The 25399-nt window shown below is 39.5% G+C and overlaps 1 protein-coding gene across 1 annotated transcript in view; it reads right to left on the reverse strand.

Moving 5' to 3' along the window:
• The window catches only part of LOC308619264 (bile acid-CoA:amino acid N-acyltransferase-like), a gene marked incomplete at its 5' end in the record, with an annotated part of 44213 nt that overhangs the window by 14417 nt on the left and 4397 nt on the right, over positions 1–25399 (reverse strand). The window contains 2 exons of the mRNA XM_081237893.1: positions 8000–8202; positions 10823–11335. Coding sequence (XP_081094019.1) covers positions 8000–8202; positions 10823–11335 — 716 coding nt within the window. The remainder of the gene's footprint in view (positions 1–7999; positions 8203–10822; positions 11336–25399) is intronic.

Here is a 25399-nt window from a genome sequence, read left to right on the forward strand (position 1 = left end):
AAATTCAACACCCATTTATGATAAAAACCCTGCAGAAAGTAGGCATAGAGGGAACTTTCCTCAACATAATAATGGCCATATATGTAAAACCCACAGCCAACATCATCCTCAATGGTGAAAAACTGAAACCATTCTACTAAGATCAGGAACAAAACAAGGTTGCACACTCTCACCACTCTTATTCAACATAGGTTTGGAAGTTTTAGCCACAGCAATCAGAGAAGAAAAAGAAATAAAAGGAATCCAAATCGGAATAAAAGAGTAATGTTGTCACTGTTTGCAGATGACATGACACAATTCATAGAGAATCCTAAAGATGCTAACAGAAAACTACTAGAGCTAATCAATGAATTTGGTAAAGTAGCAGGATACAAAATTAATGCACAGAAATCTCTGGCATTCCTATACACTAGTGATGAGAAATCTGAAAGTGAAATTAAGAAAACACTCCCACTTACCACTGCAACAAAAACAATAAAATATCTAGGAATAAACCTACCTAAGGAGACAAAAGACCTATATGCAGAAAATTATAAGACACTGATGAAAGAAATTAAAGATGATACAAACAGATGGAGAGATATGCCATGTTCTTGGATTGGCAGAATCAACATTGTGAAAATGACTCTACTACCCAAAGCAATCTACAGATTCAATGCAATCCCTATCAAACTACCAATGGCATTTTTCACAGAACTAGAACAAAAAAGTTCACAATTTGTATGGAAACACAAAAGACCACAAATAGCCAAAGCAATCCTGAGAATGAAAAATGGAGCTGGAGGAATCAGACTTCCTGACTTCAGACTATACTACAAAGCTACAGTAATCAAAACAGTATGGTACTGGCACAAAAACAGAAATATAGATCAATGGAACAGAATAGAAAGCCCAGAGATAAACCCACGCACATATGGCCAACTTATCTTTGATAAAGGAGGCAAGAATATATAGTGGAGAAAAGACAGCCTCTTCAATAAGTGGTGCTGTGAAAACTGGACAGCTACATGGAAAAGTATGAAATTAGAGCACTCCCTAACACCATACACAAAAATAAACTCAAAATGGATGAAAGACCTAAATGTAAGGCCATACACTATCAAACTCTTAGAGGAAAACATAGGCAGAACACTGTATGACATAAACAACAGCAAGATCCTTTTTGACTCACCTCTTAGAGAAATGGAAATAAAAACAAAAATAAACAAATGGGACCTAATGAAACTTAAAAGCTTTTGCACAGCAAAGGAAACCATAAACAAGACCAAAAGACAACCCTCAGAATGGGAGAAAATATTTGCAAATGAAGCAACTGACAAAGGATTAATCTCCAAAATTTACAAGCAGCTCATGCAGCTCAATAACAAAAAAACATACAACCCAATCTAAAAATGGACAGAAGACCTAAATAGACATTTCTCCAAAGAAGATATACAGATTGCCAAGAAACTCATGAAAGAATGCTCAACATCATTAATCATTAGAGAAATGCAAATCAAAACTACAATGAGATATCATCTCACACCAGTCAGAATGGCCATCATCAAAAAATCTAGAAACAATAAATGCTGGAGAAGGTGTGGATAAAAGGGAACACGCTTGCACTGTTGGTGGGAATGTAAATTGATACAGCGACTATGGAGAACAGTATGGAGGTTCCTTAAAAAACTACAAATAGAACTACTATACGACCCAGCAATTCCGCTACTGGGCATATACCCTGAGAAAACCATAATTCAAAAAGAGTCATGTACCAAAACGTTCACTGCAGCTCTATTTACAACAGCCAGGACATGGGAGCAACCTAAGTGTCCATCAACAGAGGAATGGATAAAGAAGATGTGGCACATATGTACAATGGAATATTACTCAGCCATAAAAAGAAACGAAATTGAGTTATTTGTAGTGAGGTGGATGGACCTAGAGTCTGTCACACAGAGTGAAGTAAGTCAGAAAGAGAAAAACAAATACCGTATGCTAACACATATATGTGGAATCTAAGGGGGAAAAAAGGTCATGGAAAACCTAGGGGTAAGACGGGAATAAAGACACAGACGTACTAGAGCATGGACTTGAGGATATGGGGAGGGGGAAGGGGAAGCTGGGACAAAGTGAAAGAGTGGCATGGACATATATACACTACCAAATGTAAAATAGATAGCTAGTGGGAAGCAGCCGCATAGCACAGAGCGATCAGCTAGGTGGTCCGTGACCTCTTAGAGGGGTGGGATAGGGAGGGTGGGAGGGAGGGAGACGCATGAGGGAAGAGATATGGGAACATATGTATATGTATAACTGATTCAGTTTGTTATAAAGCACTTTGTTATAAAACTAACTCACCATTGTAAAGCAATTATACTCCAATAAAGATGTTAAAAAAAAAAACCACTGAGAAAATCGTTGTGGGATCCCCTTTAACCTTTTTTGTACTTCATGCATTAGAAGCTTTCCTGAATTCTCATCACTCTCAACATTTCTCAGTCAGCCACTTCACCCCCATGAAGTCGTTTTGTTAACTGCCCCTCACATAACTCTTCTATATTGTATTAAGCTTAACCCTGCTACTCTTCTCTACATCACTGACGAAGTCCCTTTTGACAGCTTAACTTTAGGGGTCACCTCCTGACTGCTCATGATGATCTACAGGAAAATCCTCTGAGTAATGCTGACCTCTCATGGCTCACTGGTGGTTCTCATTTAAAAGGTGCTAGTGGCAAATACTGTGCTGGGTAAGCTACTTCAACTCTTTTGATGTTGTTGAGGCAGCATCTTTACCTATGGCTACTTTGGCCAAACAGGCTGAATTATACACTCTTACATGGGCTTGTACTTTAGACAAGGACAAAACTGGCAATGTTTATACTGATAGCAGATATGCTTTCAGAGTAGCTCATGATTTTGGAATGTTGTAGAAGCAACATGGCTTCCTTACTTCCAGCAGATATAAAATTTTAAATGGCCCCTATGTTCAGAAATTTTTACCTGCTGCCTTAGCTATTATTAATACTTTGGGAGCATTCTAACCCTGACTCTCTGCAAGCTAAGGAAATCACCTTGTTGACATTTCTGCAAAAAAATCCTGGTCTTAAAGGGACCAGCAGCAGCCAAACCTTTGTCATGGTCTAAAGCGTTATTTCCCCAAGTGGTAACTTAAGAAAACTCGCTAGAGAAGTCCAAAAATTGGCCTCAGAAAAGGAAAAACAAGATTGGAAGTTCAAAAATTGTTGGTTTGATAAAAAGAGAAAGCTCTGGTTTAGACCAAATAACAACCCAGTCCTACCAGAGACTCTAAAATTCCCACTCCTCACCACTGCACATGCATTAAACTATTGATCTACTGACAAAATGACAGCATTCATGAATCAATATTGGGGGAGAAACACTAACCCATGAAAAGTGCATACCTCACTTGTCCCACCTGTCCAAAATACAACCCAGGGAAGCCTGTTCATACTGCTCCCAGACATTTTTAACTGCTTAATAGACCATTCGAGGTCTGACAAATGGGTTTCATACAACTTTCTCCACCTCATGGATATAAATATGTTTTAGCCATGGTCTGTATGTTTTCACAATGGACTGTTGCCTTCCCTTACAGACAGGCTACTGCCTCTTCTGTGGCTAAAGCCCTTTTGGAAAAGATTATCTGTACCTGGGGAACTCCTCTTCAATTTCATAGTGATCAAGGAAAACTTTTACTGACCAGGTGCTTTGATAAGTCTGTGCTGTTTGGCTGGTTTTACACATTTCACTGTACTTTCTGCCCTCAAACCTTTGGCCTAGTCGAACACACCAGTGGCATTATTAAGACTCAGTTAGCAAAAGTGGTATAGGCCCTCTAAGTACTTTGACCAAAAACATTGCCATTGGTCCTTCTAAATCTCAGATCCATACTTTTTGGAACCCATAAACTCTCACCCTTTGTGACAGTCAAATGACACCCAGTGTTTTGGCTCTTGCTTCTTTTGACCCACAGCTGATAAAAGAAGAGATACTCCAATATTGCAAAGGCCTAATTGCTTCTATTAAAAATAACTATGTTTTGGTAGAGCACTCTTTTCACAGTGTACTCTTGGGAGACAAGGACCTTATGATTCACATTCTGTAACCTGGAGATTTCATCTACTGGAAAAGACACTTCCATAAAAGCTCTCTTCAGCCTCACAGGAAAGGCCCTTGTGCACCAAACTCCAAGGAACAGACTCTTGGATTCATGTGACACATCTAAAGAAAGCATCAAACCCTGACTAGACCTGCACATCATCTAGTTACCTGAAAGTAAAGATTTCCCAGAATTGAAGCAGATGACATCTGATGAGACAACTTTCCCAAGATATTCAGACCAGGCCTATTGGAAGTTTGCCAACTTTTGATGATGACATAATGCTTTAGATGATCTTGATAACATATGGATTTTAGATTAAAAGTGCCTGACAGTTGTCCCTCCCTGTTACTTGCATGGTACCTCAACTGGTTTCCAATCTATGCATTTGCCCTCCAGTGTGAGACACTACACCCAGGAAAGGTCCTTCCTGGCATTGAGGGACAAAAAGCTGCTGAAACTGGAAAACTTGACTCTTGATCAGTGATGTTTTCAGAGAAAGATCTTGATCTAAAGGGGGAAATGTAAAAAATAAATAAACTAGAAACCTCAATTAAATAGAGTTGGGAGACTAGAAGGGGGAGCTCTCATGCCCTGCAACAAAGTCCAACTAGAAGAAGAAATACTCTTCTTTCCTGGCAATGATTCAGCCAATGAAAAGCCATAGAGTCTGTTTACTATAGCTCTTCCCCTTACCACTTCCTTTTCCCCTCCATAAAAGTGCTCTCTTTCCCTTGCTGTGTTGGGACGTGCACGTGGCTCTCTACGGTTGAGACACCAAATTGCAGTTCTCTGCTGATCCCAAATAAACCCATCTTTGCTAGAGAAATATCTGGAGGTCTATTTGTTTTAGGTCACTAGTCCCGAAAATAATAGAAATGAGATGTTGATTCTATCCATCATTTAGCAAAACCCTACAATCTTAAACAACCAAAGAACTTCAGTGGCCAGTGGGAACAAAGCACGTACTAATCCCACCCATGCGCCCAGTTCTAGAGTTTTGGAATATGTAACTAATGTCCAATGCTCCTTCAAGAATATGTCAGGTTCTACTGACTGAATACTATGGATTTAACATTGCTGATAATGCTGGCATGTTGACTTAATGTCTGAAACTGCCACAGCCATCTTGTGACCTTGAGAAGAAGGCCAGGAAATTACAGAAATGCCAATCCAGTCTCCTCAGTAAGAAACTCCACTGAGTTTCCAAACTAAAGCTGGAACCACCTATCTCCAGATCTGTTACATGAGAGAATAAAATGCCTTATGTTGATGTTGTTTAAGCCACATTCAGTGACTTTTCTGGAAACATAGCCAGAACATTCCTAATGGATTCACCATGGGAGGAACACATGCTAAAACTCAGGAGCAGTACATTCAGGTAACCATAGTAGCTCTTCATTACTTGAGTTTAGAGTATCAGACGGGAAATAGCAAAATAAGGCTGGAAAAGAAAACAGCAGCTTGACAGGGAATGACTTTGAAGAACATGCTAATAGGCAGCCTTTACTCTTTTCCTAACTACAGAGGGGAATCAGGACAGATTTTAAGGAGAGGCATAAGATAAGGCAGAAGTACGCAGAAGTCAGATTATGGAAAATTTTATCTAACATGCTAGGAAGCCTGACTAGGTAGCCTAGTAAATTGGGAGATGGTTAAGCAAGAGAGTAAAATAACTGTGCTCTAAAAAAAACCAGTCTTATGACTCTGACTTGCAAAACTGGAGGCAGAAAAGCCAAGCTTATTGCAATGGTGCAGGCAAGAAATAATGGTGCCCTGAGCTAAGCAGCACCAGCAGGGATAAAAAGAAAACAAGACAATGAGTTAGTTATGAGTGCAGAATATACAGCTCCTAGTTACCAATTTGGTATAGGAGAGCAAAGGAAAAGAAGGAGTTAAAGTTTTTGTTGTTGTTTTTTATGGTACAAAATAAAGCCTTCATTCTCCTTGAGCACTGGCCCCATGCAAGGATAGTTTCAGAGAATCACATCTCTTCTAAAGCCTTACTGATTCCCTAGATTTTCTTAGGAAAAAAAGACATTTTATTAAGTAATGTTTGGGGGTTTTTTCTGTACTATTTAGAAAAATATGAATGAATGTACCACCTGTATCTAGCTGACACAAATGTGAGAAATTCTTATGGTAAAGGGGAAAAAAATGAAACAAACTGAATCATATATACACTCCATTTTTCATCCTGCATATTAAGAGAAGAAGCTTGAACCACCCTCCCCCCTGCCCTTTGGGTTAAAAGAAACTTTCAAGCTCTGAAATCCTATATCAAGTTAAAAGATATAGTCACAGATATGGCAAGGAGAGACGAGAACTCAGAATGGATTTGGCCATGGAAGATAAAGTAAAAGCCAGTATAACATGGATGAACACAAAAAAGGTGACTCAGATATATGCAGGCTTTATCTAATTTACTTCTGGCCTTTGGCAGAACACTAACTCTTATTACAACTTCTGCCACCAAATTTTCAATTGGGGAATTTAGAGTCCTTAGAAGACACTTCAAATCAACAGATGGAGAAATAAGACTTTCAAGGAATTGAAGTATCTGAGGTCTATCCTCCTGCAGAAGAGGCAGTGTGAAGCAGGTTTAATGGAAATACTCAGAGCCTAGGAAAGAAATCGGGTTTCCAGGCCTGGCTTAGTCACTAACTAGCTATCTGTGTGATACTGGTAGAAAGAATGATAGAAAAGTCACGCAGCACCTACAAGACGACCCAGGCTAAAAGAGTGAAAAGCAGAATCACATAACATTTTAATTTCTCATCTAAGCCAAGCAGAGGGCTAGCACAATGATAACAATGCCTATTTGACAGTCCAAGGACAATTCCATTATATGCATCAAAAATAGCTATTTAGGGCTTCCCTGGTGGCACAGTGGTTGAGAGTCCACCTGCCGATGCAGGGGACACGGGTTCGTGCCCCAGTCCGGGAAGATCCCACATGCTGCGGAGCGGCTAGGCCCGTGAGCCATGGCCGCTGAGCCTGCGCGTTCGGAGCCTGTGCTCCGCAACAGGAGAGGCCACAACAGTGAGAGGCCCACGTACCGCAAAAAAAAAAAAAAAAAAAAAAAGCTATTTAAAAATTCAGTGCATCAGTAGATTGTCAGCAATTGTTGCTCATCTTACAATTGCAATTCTCACAGTACTTTGGTGATCCTTATATGAGAAAGGATGCAGTACAGAGTCTTAATTACTTAGACTGCTTCTTATTAAGAAAAAAAATTAGCAATAAATAAGGGCTAACATGCATCAACCCTCTTACAGCAGCAAAGCACATTTTAAAATTTAAAGAAAGTATGTGGATTAGAAAGTACTATAGCATTATGTTTAAGACCTGTCAAGTAACTAAAAATTCTGACCCACTCTTCAAAGAAATAGATTATCTACCTGGTTAAGTATGGTGATTTAATAATTATCAGAGAATGTGATAATAATAATAATTGATCAGATTTATTGAGTATTTAGTGTTGCCTGTTACTCTAATAAGCACTTGGCTTCTAGTATTCCTTTTAATTCTCACAGTAACCTTATGAAGTAGTGTCACTACAATATTATTTAATAGATGAAGAAACTGAGGATTAGGGGTTCTTAGTAACTTGCCCAGATTCCCACAACCAGATGGGATGGAGCCAGAAATGAAACCCATTTCTGTCTGAATCCAAAGCCAATGCCTTTGATTCCATGACAGACCCAGGCTAACTATGCATTTCATCTTTCTGAGCAGAAGACACGGGATACAAGATAAATCATGTGAATAATACAAATATGTAATAGAATTTCAAGTTTACTGAGGGAGAATCATACTTGGAAGTTAAAAGAAGTCACAGAATATCATGCTTATTGAAAAATAGGGATTGAAACTGACTGAAAAGGTCAAATTTACCTTACGATGTCTCAGGAGAAAGTTGGCATCTTTCTCAAAATATTCCAAATCTACTTTCTCTAGTTGGAAAGGGAGGTCTTCATAGTCACAGTAAGCCAAGGCCAAGACAGCAAAGCCATGACTGGTCAGGAGACTGGCTCGGATTTCAATCAGTCCACCAATACCACCAAACAAATAAATTACCACTGGGAAATGGCCCTCTCCTGAAAACAAAACCAAACAAAAAAAAAAACACAGAATTGAGTAAGAAGGGAAGGTGAGAAGAAGAGAAGACAAATATGACAACACGAAGAAATGCATCACAAATTTTAGAATTAATGTATAAAATTTCAATAGAATTTCCACATTTTCAGCCTTTTTTCTGGGGCAGAATTAAAGCTGACTGAGTATATAATGGAGCATAATATTCAGAAGTTTCACTGGACACCATGTTCATTGACATGTTTAATTTCTACAGCCAAAGAGAATTCAGGACTCTTAATGAGTCATATCTATAGTGCTGAAGTAAAGAAAGCCAAAGAAATTAGGCAAGGGCTTCTTAACCTACACAAATAGGCTTCAGGAAATCAGCGAAGGTCCTGAAATTACATGCAAGACTATACATTTATATATGCATTTTACTGATGAGAGCACCCACAGATTTAATTGGGTTCTCAAAGAAGTATATGGCTTTAAAAAAAAAAAGTATTGAAATGATTATGTTAGCTAAAATCCTGACTTAACACTGCTCTGTTACACTCATCTGACTATACAGTGACGAAATTTTACACCAAAATAGGGACGGTCAGGGTATCATTCTACACTCACTGTGTAGGCAGCTTGCTTCCAAAATAAAGCAGAGCTCACATATTGAAAGTAATTTATCATACCCTTATTGGGGATATACTATTATTGTATAAGTGATTTTAGCTAAGAAAGCCTGATCCTATCCATATTTGAAAGGAGTGACTTGATTTAAAGGAGTATTGGGAATTGTCAAAACAAAATATTGCTATATTTTCTCACCTTGAGAAAAGGAGAAATAAAGTGATACTGAATACATCTTGGTTTAAAAATACCACTTGAATACATGAATGGATGTTTTTGCATATTCTGATTGACAGTACTTAAGATTACTGAGCCTCTTATTCTGGAAAAATGTTGTTGTTAAGAACTTCTTTGAGACCTGACTCAACCATTTTTGGCTCCACAGAACACAACCCTTTTCTGTACCCCAGCAGAATAAGCACCAAATCAGGAGACCCAGCACACACAATGTCTAGAGGGTTCGCAAATAGCACACCCTAAACCAGCACATCATCCCAAGGTGAAAGGCCTGAACTACTATTCAGATTCTTTTTTTTTTTAATAGATCTTTATTGGAGTATAATTACTTCACAATACTATGTTAGTTTCTGTTGTACAACAAAGCGAATCAGCCATAAGCATGCACATGTCCCCATATCCCCTCCCTCTTGAGCCTCCTTCCCATCCTCCCTATCCCACCCCTCTAGGTCATCGCAAAGCACTGAGCTGAATATTCAGATTCTTAACTGAATATTAGCGTCAAGGAGGTTTGTGCCACTTACTTCCTGATCCCTACACACAATAAAGTGGTCTATATGCTAAATACTGGGGGTAAAAATTTTTCAGATTTACCCAAAAAGGTGCATGGGTCATGGTGAATTTGCAAAGGGAATCTTTTTTCCTTTTACGCCATCTAACACTCTATGTTGTCAGAAACCACCTCTAACACTTCAGGTTTCCTTAACCCATCTCAGTTCTAGAAGGTGACTATAAAAAAAAAAAAAAAAAAAAAAAAAAAAGGCAGGGAGAGAGGGGGAATACCTCCTGATGATGTGACGGCTGTGTCCCAAATCAAAGCACATGTCTGGGGCTTCCCTGGTGGCGCAGTGATTGAGAGTCCGCCTGCCGATGCAGGGGACACAGGTTCGTGCCCCGGTCCGGGAAGATCCCACATGCTGCAGAGCAGCTGGACCCGTGAGCCATGGCCACTGAGCCTGCTCGTCCAGAGCCTGTGCTCCGCAACGGGAGAGGCCACTACAGTGAGAGGCCCGTGTACCGCAAAAAAAAAAAAAAAAAAAAGCACATGTCTGAATAAGGCAACCTCAGACACACCTGAAACCTGGACCTACTGAGGGCTACTTCTGGGAAATTAACTTTGCTTCATTCAGTCCCCACAATAAACTCTGAGAAATGTACCAATAGATGTTTTGAACCACTTTTTGGTATGTTGAGATCCCTATGAGAAACTGAATGTTCTGAAAAGTTTTATAGCCATTAGGGAGCATGTTATATTAGCTGCTGATTTATGGAATATCCTATAAATATGCAATATTTATGGAACTAGAGGGTATAAAGTTTCTTTGCATCCTCTATATTTGTTGCAATATTTCAGTCCATTATATCATCAGCTTATTGTGACAATCATGCAATGACCTATGCCTAAATTAAAACTCAGACATGACAGAACCCCCAAAAGAAGCTGGGATACAGTTCCATATCAGGATGTGGGTCTTCAGATAGCTAGGCTTCAATGTGAATGAATTTCACATAAATCCAAAGCTATGGAAATCCCATAATGCAGGGACTCCATAAACTACTGTTATATCCTTAGACAGGCTCCAGAATTGCTGAGATAAAACTAGAGTTGGAATGAAGTTATCACCACGTTCTTGTTCTGACCCAAAGTTAACTCTGATTCTGAGTCAGGAAAGGAATGCTCTCTATTTTATCCACATCCAAGCTAAACTTCTAGGAGGATAAGGGATTTAAAAGAGGAAGAAAAAAAAAGATGACAATAACCAGGGTAATTCCACTCACCTGGAGGGAGAAGGAGGGCTCCCCGAAGGCGGCCTTTTTTGACTTGGATTCGGGTGACACCAGGTGCTACATACCACCTCTCCAAAGTCGGGCTGACCTTTGGAGTAGTGATGGTGATGTGGGTAACCATTACATCTGAATCATAAAGTTTTAATTGGACCTGCAAGGGGTTATTCATAACATCTCTTTTCAGCAGTTTAGTTAATATCTTCTCAGGTTTCAGGGACCAGAGGAGACCCATAGGGTGGACTCCTACATAATCACCTCCAAGAGAAGATGTATGCTCTAGGTCCACCTCACCAACTTCATTGGCCCTAGAGTAGGCTTGAGAATGAAACAGGTTTTCCTTTTCATCTTCCAGTGATGTCCAAAGAAGCACTATCTGAAATGGAGTTAGGTCTTTAGCTATGCGCTGGCTCATCAACATGAGTGCACTTGCAGGGGTAGCTGTCAGCTGAATCCTTGTTTCAGTGTGGCTCCTTGGATGATTCTTCACTAATGCCTTCAGTAAACCTCAACACAGAAAGAAATATGCGAGAATGAAATAAGGCAGTGATAAGGTTAACGAAAAGTAAACTGGACCAGGAATCAGGCTGCTTGGGATTCAGCTCTAACTCTCCAGTTAGTTAGCAAATATCCTGATATAATCTTCAAGTTCAAGATTCCTAGGAGTGTTCAACAAATTTCTAGAAGATATATAGCAAGATGATAAGTTTCATAACAATAGTGATCCAAGGCTGAGGAAGCAGCAGTCAAAATATGCATGAATGATACTAACACATCCAAGGAAAACATCACAATCTGCCATCTAGAGCCCTTGAAAAACCAAGTACAATGGAGAATAGGAGTGAGAGGTGGGGTTGAAAACAGGGGGACTTGATGAACGTCTCTATGTAAGAAACAGGTAACTATACTACTAATCCCCTCCCTGAGTCCTGCAAACAGAATGTCTTGGCATCTAAAATTTTACCTACAAGAGCATAAAAAATAGAATGATCTTTCAAAAGAATGAGAATAAAGTCTCTAGGGAGAACAAGAAGGCTGACATATTGCTCCCTAGGAAAAAAAAATACTCATAGCTTCGTAGTTAGGATTTACCCAGTCCTAAGCAAAACTAGAAACTGACAAGCCCTTCAGGTATACAGAAGTGTTTTTGTTTTGTTAAACTCATTAGATTGCCAAGAATGCAAAGAATCTAAATGAATTAAACTCTAGCAAGTGACAAGCTCCTCATAGAAGAGAAGAAATTTTCACTCCTACATGGTGACTTTCAGTTATGACGAAGCAACAATAACAATAACAACAAAAACCCATAGAGAAAAATAAAGAGAAATCCATAGAAAATTTAATGCACTTGTAATGGGTGTGTGGGGGCTGGCTTGATAGATTAGAATTCTGAGAAACTCCAGCCACAGAGTAAGTCTTTCTCCAACTGCCAACTCTTTCTAGGATTTGACAATGTGCTCAGGGACAAATACATCAAAGACTGACAGCAGGGACGTGAGCTGAGGGAAATCCCTCTGAGGCTTTGCAGGCCTTTTTACAAAGTAAGGCAGCTGCCTTCCAAAAGATGGAGGCAGAGTATCAAAATAGAGAGATTTCCCCTGGCTCAGAAAACCAGGAGTGGCATGACAGAGCAATACCTTAGTGACACTCCTTCCAGAAGGATTGTAAATCAGGGAGAAATATCCCACAGTTAGAAAAGCTAGCAACATGACAATAAAATACAAAAAAATATCTCTAGCCAGCTCAACTACACATCAGATTGATTCAGCCCCTAATTCTAACAATTTGACAGAATAGAAGTATGCTCTTTTCTTGAGGTAAATATTACTTATTTTAGCTATTACTTTTATTTTATGCAAAATATCCAGGATACAAAAAAAAAAAAATTACAGGCACAAAGGAAGGAAGAAAATTGACCCATGATCATGAGAGGAAACATTCAGTAGGAGGAGACTCAGAAATATTCCAAAGGTGGAATAATCAGACAGTAACTTTGATACAACTACTATAGAATGCTATTCAGCAATTTTTTTAAAAAAGATTGAATTATTGATATATGCAACTTGGATGATTTACAGGGGAATGAAATGAATTTTTAAAAGCTAATCCCAAATGGTTAGATACTGTATGATTTTGTTTATATAACAGTCTTGAAATGACAGAGTTATGGGGAACAGATTAGTGGTGGCTAAGGTTCAGGGATTGGGGTTGGGGGGAGATGGCTATACAAGGGTACTATTAGGGAATCCTTGTGGTGGTGGAAATATTCTATATCTTGATTGTATCAATGTCAATATTCTTGTTGCGATATTGTTCTAAAATTTTGCAAGATCTTATCATAGGGGAAACTGTGTAAAGGGTCATGTGTTCGCTCTATATTACTTCTTACAACTGATGTGAATCTACCATTGTCTCAAAGTAAAAGGTTAATTTAAAAAATAAGTATGGGGGGACTTCCCGGGTGGCGCAGTGGTTGGGGGGTCCGCCTGCCGATGCGGGGGGCGCGGGTTCATGCCCCGGTCCGGGAGGATCCCACGTGCCGCGCAGCGGCTGGGCCCGTGGGGCGTGGCCGCTGGGCCTGCGCGTTCGGAGCCTGTGCTCCGCAGCGGGAGAGGCCGCAGCAGTGAGGGGCCTGCATACCGCAATAAATAAATAAATAAACTGTCCTTTAAAAAAATAAATAAATAATAAGTATGGGGACTTCCCTGGCAGCGCAGTGGTTAAGAGTCCACCTGCCAATGCAGGGGACACAGGTTCAACCCCTGGTCCGGGAAGATTCCACATGCCTTTTAAAAAATAATAATAATAATAAGTATGATAAAAATGCTAAAGGATCTATTGAGAAGGCAGACAAAATACATGAAGAGACTGAGAATTTCATCTGAGCATGGAAGCTAGAAAAAAATAACCAAAGAGAAGAGTTAGAAAAAAATAAAATATCAGATATGAAGAATTCACTAGATAGACTTTACAGAGGATGGAAACAGCTGAGTAAAGGACGAGCAAACTTAAGGACATCTCAATTGAAAGTACCCAAACGAAATCACAAAAAGAAAAAAGGGTGTAAAAGAAGAACAGAGCACTTGCGATGTGTGGGACAATATCAAATGCTCTAATATATGTGTAGTTGGTGCCTTAGAAAGAGAGGAGGTAGACAGGCACAGAAGAAATGTTTAAAAAACTAATGGTTGAAATTTTGCAACTGTTGAAAAACATCACGCCACAATTGCAAGAATCTCAGCAAACCACAAAGACAAACACTAAGAAAACCACAACTATGCCATTATAGTCAAACTGATAATAATAAAATATAAAGAGCAAATCTTAAAAGCAGCCAGAGGAAAACGGAAACATTATATACAGGAGAACAAATAACATTTGACTTCCCATCACAAACAATGTAAGCCAGAAGACAATAAAATGAATCTTTAAAATGCTTAAAGGAAAAAAAAACCCTAAAATTCTTTATCTAACAAAAATACACTGCAGGGCTTCCCTGGTGGTGCAGTGGTTGAGAATCTGCCTGCTAATGCAGGGGACACGGGTTCAAGCCCTGGTCGGGGAGGATCCCATATGCCGTGGAGCAACTGGGCCTGTGAGCCACAACTACTGAGCCTGCGCATCTGGAGCCTGTGCTCCACAACAAGAGAGGCCGCGATAGTGGGAGGCCCGTGCACTGTGATGAAGAGTGGCCCCCGTTTGCCACAACTAGAGCAAGCCCTCACACAGAAATGAAGACCCAACACAGCAAAAATAAATAAATTAATTAATAATCTCCTACCCCAACATCTAAAAAAAACAACAACACATACACTCAATACATACATGCACAAACACACACACATGAATTAAAAAAAAAAAAAATACACTGCAAAAATGAAGGCAAAATAAAGACATTTCCAGGAAAAAAGAACAGAAACAGAAACCTGAGAGATTATGTCTGCAGTAGACCAGCACTACAAGAAATGTTAAAATGTTGAAATGATACTAGATGGACAACTGGATCTGTGGGAAAGGATGAAGACCACAAAAATGGTAATTATAAAAGCCCTTAAAAATCTTTAATATGTATGCACACACATGTATGTGTATTTAAATGTAATTAAAAGACTGTTTAAAACAAAAATAATAAAAATGCACTGTGGAGCTTATAGAATACATAGAAATAAAACATAATGACAAAAAGGTGGGACTGGAATATAGAATTATATTGTTGAAAGATTATTGTATTACTATTTTTCAAGTAATGCAAGATTATTTGCCAGCAGACTAAAATAACTTAAAGTTATTGTCAGAAGCTCAGTTGAGCTGGAGGAGACAGAGAGCTGAGCTGCCAGGTGTCAGAGTAGCTGATTAAAGTAACAAGCTAAAAGCAGAGTTAAGCCTTTGATCACTTACTGTGATGGGAGAAAGTGCCTGGGACAAGACAAGGGTCAAGGAAGGTTGTTGGATCAGCCAGACATGGAAGTGGTCTCACCCTTGAGGGAGCCCCAAAGGACCCAGCAATTTGGAGTCAGAAGATAGCAAGGGGAAAGGGCTAGGAGTAAAAAAAGAATGGGATGCTGAGTTAAGAGTGGGAAATAGTGTCCTGAAGTTTCCTTCCTCTTTGCATAAGGAGGCCTCCGTAGAGACGTCTGAAGACCTTAGACTTTAAAAAAAGGCCTGAGATAAAGATTTAAAAAAATGATGACACCTAAGAAGATGTGGTACATATATACAAAGTAATACAATATTACTCAGCCATAAAAAGAATAAAATAATGGCACTTGCCGCAACATGGATGGATCTGGAGATTATCATACGAAGTGAAGTCAGACAGAGAAAGACAAATATCATATGATATTGCTTTTATGCGGAATCTAAAAAGAATGATACAAAATGAACTTATTTACAAAACAGAAACAGACTCACAGACTTAAAAAGCAAACTTATGGTTACCGAAGGGGAAAGGTTGGGGTGGGGGGAGGGATAAATTGGGAGTGTGGGATTGCAATATACACACTATGATATTTAAAATAGATAACCAACAAGGACCTACTGTATAGCACAGGGAACTCTACTCAATATTCTGTAATAAAGTAAATGGGAAAATAATTTGAAAAAGAATAGACATATGTATATGTATAACTGAACCACTTTGCTGTACACCTGAAACTAACACAACATTGTAAATCAACTATACTCCAATGTAAAATAAAAATCAAAGAAAAAAAAGATGATGAAGCCTGGTCAAGGAAGGCAAATATGAGAAGAGTATGATGAACCAGAGTGGTCTGAGTCCTTGACTGCTACTTTCTTCAGAGACTGTCATGCACTGTCTGTACCTCAAGTCTGATGTGGGGAGAGCAGCTTTCCCCCATGAAGCCTGCCAGGTAAAGACTTAGTAATTGCCCATGGTAAGGCCTGAAAAATCACATAGAGGTTTTTAACCAGAGCTGGACTCCTCAGTTACATATTATAATCTCTAAAGAAAGCACACACACACACACATACACACACACACACATTTAATTAACCCCAAAAGAGGTAGGTGTTCCAATTACTATGGCTGTGTAACAAACTACTCCAAAATTTAGAGATGTGCAACAGTTATTTATTATGCTCATATATTCTATGGGTCAGGAATTAGGACAGGGCTCACTGGAATCAGCTTGTCTCCATACCATGATGTCTGGTAATTCAACTGCAAGATCAAAAGCAGGGGGATAAAATCACCTGAACGCTTATTCTTTCACATGTCTGAGAGTTGATGCTGGCTCACAATTGGAGGCATCATTTTCCCTGCATGTGCGCCTCACTGTGGTCTTTCTGCATGGGCTAGTTTGGGCTTCCTCATAGCATGGTGGCTAGATTCCAAGGGTGACCATCTCAAGAGGGATAGAGGCTATATCCTTTTTATATCCTAGCCTTGGAAGTCATATGACATAATTTCTCCCATTTTATATTGTTGTAGCAGTTACAAGTACTCATCAAAATTCAAGTGGAGAGAACACAGACCCCTTCTCACAGTTGGAGAAATTTACTCACGTTGTTAAAAAAAAATGTGGAATGGGACATGTGTGCGTGTACATGTGTATTTGTGTAGCCATCTTTGGGAAATGCAATCTGCCACAACAGGAAAGAAGGAATAAATAAGTAAATAATAAATGGGATGAATATAAAACATATAACAAGATGAGAGACTTAAATCCAACCATATTAATAACTGCATTAAATATAAATGAACTAAACACTCTAATTAGTTAAAGATGCAGATCATCAGACTAATAATTGAAAAAGCAAATTGCTGGTTTTTTAGAAAGGTATTGTCAAGATAAAAGACACAGATTGAAAATAAAAGGGAAGAATAATATAGGCAACACAGATACTGAACATAAGAAAGCTAGTGGGGCTATATGTATATCAACTTTATATCAGTTTATATCAAGACTATATACAGGACTCCCCTGGTGGTCCAGTGGCTAAGACTCTGCACTCCCAGTACAGGTGGCCTGGGCTTGATCCCTGGTCAGGGAACTAGATCCCACATGCTGTAACTAAGAAGTTCACATGCTGCAACTAAAGACCCCGCATGCCGCAATGAAGATCCCACATGAAACAACGAAGATCCTGTGTGCTGCAACTGAGACCCACCATGGCCAAATAAATAAATAAATAAATATATTTTTTTAAAGATATATAAGTATATATATATATATTTATAGCCATTTATGTCAAGACAAAGAGTATTACTAGAGATAAAGGTGGATATTTCATAATAAAGAAATCAAGTCATCAAGAAAAAATATTTTTAAATGTATATACACTCTGTAATAACAGAGTTTCAAAATACATGAAGCAAAATTGAAAGAATTTTTAAAAATCCACGATCATAGTTGAGAAGTTTAGCAACTGTCTCTCAGTAAATGACAGTTCAAGTCGATTTTAAAAATTCAGTAAGATACCAAAGATTTGGACAACACTCCCAACCAACTTGATCTCACTGACATTTATAAAACACTACACCTCAAAACTGAGGTGAATGTAGGCAGCTAGAAAGAGTGTTGTTCCGTCAATAATAACAAGAAAATGTGAATAATCTTGAAAATCATAACTTATATTGAATCTACCAGAGAGGTGAGGTTGCAGGGCCACTAACTAGCTTGAAATGTAAGAAAAGAAGGGTTGCTTTCATGATGAAACAACCTGGTAAACCTGCAGCAGAGCACAAGATGGGGCCTCCATACAAGCAGATAAGGAATTCAGCTAAAGTTTCAGTGAATTGCTAAAGGCTGTGTGAGCTAGCATAAACACAGAAAACACCCAGAAGCTGCAGACTCAAGAGAAGTTTGCACCCAATAACAGGCTCTTCTTTGTGTACCTTACCAGATGGTTATGAGAAAGATTAGGGTAGGACAAGAAACTGGAAAAATGTTTCCGGACTTGGGCAGTCCTGGAGGAGGGTAGCAGCCACCACTGCAAGAAAGGCACAAAGCCCCACCTGAACCTTTTTTCCCTGAGGAATAAAATCCTTAAGCCACTGGGAGAGAGAATGGCCAACTGAGCCAGTTTCTTGGGACTGAAGCATTTCCCAAGACGCAGGACTTTTCAGAGCTAAAACCGGGACAGTCCCAGAAAAATCAGGAGGAGTTGGTCACCCTACTGGAAAAAGAACACCAAGTCCTGTCACTCTCAAGGCACAGGAGACCTATTGTTGCTGGGGGCAGGAAAAAATGAATGGGGAAAAAACAAAACAAAACCTTACCCCTGGAGAAGGACAGGAAACCATCCTGGACTCAAATAATGAGAGGTCTCTCATCACTTGGAGAGGGCAGGATCACTGAGAAATCTCCACCCCCAGACAGCGGGGCACAGGGCCTGTCAAAAACTGAGGCTCATCTAGGATAACAGAAAACTATCATGACCTCCCCACCACCAGGCTAGTGAGCACCAAGTAACAAGCAACAACAGTCTACCATGTAGGGTGTGTAAAAACATGGAAAGAGACACTTTCTAATGTGCAGGCACACAGGGAAGACCTAAAGTTGAGGGTGGAAAGTGAACATTGAGAAAAATACTCTAGCAAACCTACCTTCTTCTAAACACAATGTAACACCAAAAGATTTTGAAGTTGGTGATTATAGCGAATATAACCATAGCAAAAATGACAACAAAAAAAATGAGCTCAACTCTTGACTAGATTGACCCCACTAACAGACCAGCAGAAGAGGTATTTCTAGTTCAAGATGTAAATATTTATATTGATTTTTACTGTTCTATATACCACATCTGACAATCAATTAAAAATTATGATACAACTCAATTGCAAAAATAAACAATCTGATTAAAATATGGGCAGAGGATCTAAATAGATATTTTCTCAAAGAAGGCAAACAGATGGACAAGAAATACATGAAAATGTGCTCAACATCACTAATCACCAGGGAAATGCAAATCAAAATCACAACTGTTAGGACAGCTATTATCAAAAAGACAAGAAATAACAAGTGTTGATGAGGATGTGGAGAAAAGAGAACACTTGGCCATCACTGACAGGAATGTAAATTGGTACAGCCACTATGGAAAACAATATGGAGGCTCCTCAAAAAATTAAAAATTAGAAACAGAACTTCCTTATGATTTAGCAATTCCACTTCTGGGTATTTATCCCAAAAAAATGAAAACACTAATTCAAAAAGATATCTACAGCCCCATGTTCATTGTAGCACTATTTATAATACCCAAGACATGGAAACAACTTAAGTGTCCACTGACGAATGAATGAATAAATAGTATATATATATATATATATATATATATATATACAATGAAGTATTATTCAGGCATAAAAACGAAGGAAATCCTGCCATTTGTGACAACATGGATGGACCTTGAGGGCATTATGCTAAGTTATGCACACACATTATGCTGATGGCAGCTGCAGTCTGCTCCTATACAACTAAGATTAACACTGTAATTCTATGGAATCAGAAGTTAACTTTACTACTTCTGAATTCATAAACAATTCAAGTAAAACCTTTAGGACCTTTGCACTGTGAAACAACCTAATTAAAATGAAAGTAATTGTAGATGAGACTTATTTCATGCATGCAGATATGATTGAGTTAAAGCTACCTATCACTTTGTACTGCAGGATGCACAAAACATAGTAATGGGATTACAAATCAAAGAAGCAGGACTAAATTGGCCATTCCTAGGTTTAGGGTCAAGACATTTACAGTGGGAGGAGCTTCAAGACGGTGGAAGACTAAGACGCGGAGATCACCTTCCTCTCCACAAACACATCAGAAATACATCTACATGTGGAACAGCTCCTACAGGACACCTACTGAACGCTGGCAGAAGACCTCAGACTTCCCAAAAGGCAAGAAACTCCCCAAGTACCTGGGCAGGGCAAGAGAAAAAAGAAAAAACAGAGACAAAGGAATAGGGACGGGACCTGCACCAGTGGGAAGGAGCCGTGAAGAAGGAAAGGTTTCCACACACTAGGAAGCCCCTTCGCGGGCGGAGACTGCGGGTGGCGAAGGGGGAAAGCTTCGGAGCCACGGAGGAGAGCGCAGCAACAGGGGTGCGGAGGGCAAAGCGGAGAGATTCCGGCACAGAGGATCTGTGCTGATCAGCACTCACCAGCCCAAGAGGCTTGTCTGCTCACCCGCCGGGACGGGAGGGGGCTGGGAGCTGAGGCTCGGGCTTCAGAGGTCAGATCCCAGGGAGAGGACTGGGGTTGGCTGCGTTAACACAGCCTGAAGAGGCAAGTGCACCACAGATAGCTGGGAGGGAGTCCGGGAAAAAGTCTGGAGCTGCTGAAGAGGAAAGAGACTTTTTCTTGCCTCTGTTTCCCGGTGTGCAAGGAGAGGGGATTCAGAGCGCCGCTTAAAAAAGCTCAAGAGATGGGCGCGAGACGCGGCTATCAGTGCGGACACCAGAGATGGGCATGAGATGCTACGGCTGCTGCTGCCGCCACCAAGAAGCCTATATGCAAGGATAGGTCACTATCCAGAACCCCCTCCCGGGAGCCTATGCAGCCCACCGCCAGGGTCCCGTGATCCAGGGACAACTTCCCCAGGAGAACACACGGTGCGCATCAGGCTGGTGCAACGTCGTGTCAGCCTCTGCCGCCGCAGGCTCGCCCTGCATCCGTACCCCTCCCTCCCCCCGCCTGAGTGAGCCAGAGCCTCCGAATCAGCTGCTCCTTTAACCCCGTCCTGTCTGAGCGAAGATCAGATGCCCTCAGGTGACCTACATGCAGAGGCGGGGCCAAATCCAAAGCTGAACCCCAGGAGCTGTGGGAACGAAGAAGAGAAAGGGAAATTTCTCCCAGCAGCCTCAGGAGCAGCGGATTAAATCTCCAAAATCAACTTGATGTACCCTGCATCTGTGGAATACCTGAACAGACAATGAATCATCCCAAATTGAGGAGGTGGACTTTGGGAGCAAAGATATATAATTTTTTCCCCTTTTTCTCCTTTTGTGAGTGTGTATGTGTATGCTAATCTGTGTGGTTTTGTCTGTATAGCTTTGCTTTTACCATTTGTCCTAGGGTGCTGTCTGCCGTGTTTTTTGTTTGTTTGTTACTTTTTAAAAATTTTTTCTTAATAATTATTTTTTATTTTAATAACTATTTTATTTTACTTTATTTTATCTTCTTTCTTTCTTTCTTTTCTCCCTTTTATTCTGAGCCGTGTGGATGAAAGGCTCTTGGTGCTCCAGCCAGGAGTCAGGGCTGTGCCTCTGAGGTGGGAGAGCCAAGCTCAGGACACTGGTCCACAAGAGACCTCCCAGCTCCACGTAATATCAAATGGTGAAAATCTCCCAGAGACCTCCATATCAACGCCAAGACCCAGATTCACTCTAAGACCAGCAAGCTACAGTGCTGGACACCCTATGACAAACAACTAGCAGGACAGGAACACAATCCCATCGATTAGCACAGAGGCTGCGTAAAATCATAATGAGGCCACAGACACCCCAAAACACAACACAAGACGTCGTCCTGCCCACCAGAAAAACAAGATCCAGCCTCATCCACCGGAACACAGGCACTAGTCCCCTCCACCAGGAAGCCTACACAACCCACTGAACCAACCTTAGCAACTGGGGACAGACACCAAAAATAATGGGAACTACGAACCTGCAGCCTGCGAACAGGAGACCCCAAACACAGTAAGATAAGCAAAATGAGAAGACAGAAAAACACACAGCAGATGAAGGAGCAAGGTAAAAACCCACCAAACCTAACAAATGAAGAGGAAATACGCAGTCTACCTCAAAAAGAATTCAGAGTAATGATAGCAAAGATGATCCAAAATCTTAGAAATAGAATGGAGAAAATACAAGAAACGTTCAACAAGGAACTTGAAGAACTAAAGAGGAAACAAACACTGATGGACAACACAGTAAATGAAATAAAAAATTCTCTAGAAGGGATCAATAGCAGAATAACTGAGGCAAAAGAACAGATAAGTGACCTGGAAGATAAAATAGTGGAAATAACTACTGCAGAGCAGAATAAAGAAAAAAGAATGAAAAGAATTGAGGACAGTCTCAGAGACCTCTGGGACAACATTAAATGCACCAACATTCGAATTATAGGGGTCCCAGAAGAAGAGGAGAAAAAGAAAGAGACTGAGAAAATATTTGAAAAGATTATAGTTGAACACTTCCCTAATATAGAAAAGGAAACAGTTAATCAAGTCCAGGAAGCACAGAGAGTCCCATACAGGATAAATCCAAGGAGAAACATGACAAGACACATATTAATCAAACTATCAAAAATTAAACACAAAGAAAACATATTAAAAGCAGCAAGGGAAAAACAACAAATAACACACAAGGGAATCCCCATAAGGTTAACAGCTGATCTTTCAGCAGAAACTCTGCAAGCCAGAAGGGAGTGGCAGGACATATTTAAAGTGATTAAGGGGAAAAACCTACAACCAAGATTACTCTACCCAGCAAGGATCTCATTCACATTTGATGGAGAAATTAAAACCTTTACAGACAAGCAAAAGCTGAGAGAGTTCAGCACCACCAAACCAGCTTTACAACAAATGCTAAAGGAACTTCTCTAGGCAAGAAAAACAACAGAAGGAAAATACCTACAATAACGAACCCAAAACAATTAAGAAAATGGGAATAGGAACATACATATCACTAATTACCTTAACTGTAAATGGACTAAATGCTCCCAACAAAAGACACAGATTGGCTGAATGGATACAAAAACAAGACCCATATATATGCTGTCTACAAGAGACCCACTTCAGACCTAGAGATACATACAGACTGAAAGTAAGGGGATGGAAAAAGATATTCCATGCAAATGGAAATCAAAAGAAAGCTGGAGTAGCAATTCTCATATCAGACAAAATAGACTTTAAAATAAAGACTATTAGAAGAGACAAAGAAGGACGCTACATAATGATCAAGGGATCAATCCAAGAAGAAGATATAACAATTGTAAATATTTATGCACCCAACATAGGAGCACCTCAATACAAAAGGATAATACTAAGAGCCATAAAAGGGGAAATCGACAGTAACACATTCATAGTAGGAGACTTCAACACCCCACTTTCACCAATGGACAGATCATCCAAAATGAAAATAAATAAGGAAACACAAGCTTTAAATGATACATTAAACAAGATGGACTTAATTGATACTTATAGGACATTCCATCCAAAAACAACAGGATACACATTTTTCTCAAGTGCTCATGGAACATTCTCCAGGATAGATCATATCTTGGGTCACAAATCAAGCCTTGGTAAATTTAATACAGTTGAAATTGTATCAAGTATCTTTTCCGACCGCAATGCTATGAGACTAGATATCAATTAAAGGAAAAGATCTGTAAAAAATACAAACACATGGAGGCTAAACAATAAATGACTTAATAACGAAGTGATCACTGAAGAAATCAAAGAGGAAATCAAAAAATACCTAGAAACAAATGACAGTGGAGACACGACGACCCAAAACCTATGGGATGCAGAAAAAGCAGTTCAAAGAGGGAAGTTTACAGCGATACAATCCTACATTAAGAAACAGGAAATATCTCGAAATAACAACCTGACCTTGAACCTAAAGTAATTAGAGGAAGAAGAACAAAAAAAAAACCCCAAAGTTAGCAGAAGGAAAGAAATCATAAAAATCAGATAAGAAATAAATGAAAAAGAAATGAAGGAAATGATAGCAATGATCAATAAAACTAAAAGCTGGTTCCTTGAGAAGAAAAACAAAATTGATGAACCATTAGCCAGACTCATCAAGAAAAAAGGGAGGAGACTCAAATCAATAGAATTAGAAATGAAAAAGAAGAAGTAACAACTGACACTGCAGAAATACAAAAGATCATGAGAGATTACTACAAGCAACTCTATGCCAATAAAATGGACAACCTGGAAGAAACGGACAAATTCTTAGAAATGCATAGCCTGCCAAGACTGAATCAGGAAGAAATAGAAAATATGAACAGACCAATCACAACCACTGAAATTGAAACTGTGATTAAAAATCTTCCAACAAACAAAAGCCCAGGACCAGATGGCTTCACAAGCAAATTCTATCAAACATTTAGAGAAGAGCTAACACCTATCCTTCTCAAACTCTTCCAAACTATAGCAGAGGGAGGAAAACTCCCAAACTCATTCTACGAGGCCACCATCACCTTGATACCAAAACCAGACAAGGATGTCACAAAGAAAGAAAACTACAGGCCAATATCACTGATGAACATAGATGCAAAAATCCTCAACATACTAGCAAACAGAATCCAACAGCACATTAAAAGGATCATACACCATGATCAAGTGGGGTTTATTCCAGGAATGCAAGGATTCTTCAATATACGCAAATCAATCAACGTGATACACCATATTAACAAACTGAAGGAGAAAAACCATATGATCATCTCAATAGATGCAGAGAAAGCTTTCGACAAAATTCAACACCCATTTATGATAAAAACCCTGCAGAAAGTAGGCATAGAGGGAACTTTCCTCAACATAATAAAGGCCATATATGACAAACCCACAGCCAACATTGTCCTCAATGGTGAAAAACTGAAACCATTTCCACTAAGATCAGGAACAAGACAAGGCTGCCCACTCTCACCACTCTTATTTAACATAGTTTTGGAAGTTTTAGCCACAGCCATCAGAGAAGAAAAGGAAATAAAAGGAATCCAAATTGGAAAAGAAGAAGTAAAGCTGTCACTGTTTGCAGATGACATGATACTATACATAGAGAATCCTAAAGATGCTACCAGAAAACTACTAGAGCTAATCAATAAATTTGGTAAAGTAGCAGGATACAAAATTAATGCACAGAAATCTCTGGCATTCCTGTACACTAATGATGAAAAATCTGAAAGTGAAATCAAGAAAACACTCCCATTTACCATTGCAACAAAAAGAATAAAATATCTAGGAATAAACCTACCTAAGGAGACAAAAGACCTGTATGCAGAAAATTATAAGACACTGATGAAAGAAATTAAAGATGATACAAATAGATGGAGAGATATACCATGCTCCTGGATTGGAAGAATCAATATTGTGAAAATGA

This window comes from Mesoplodon bidens (genome assembly GCF_964165515.1).
Source record: "Mesoplodon bidens genome assembly, chromosome: 6".
NCBI lineage: Eukaryota > Metazoa > Chordata > Mammalia > Artiodactyla > Ziphiidae > Mesoplodon > Mesoplodon bidens.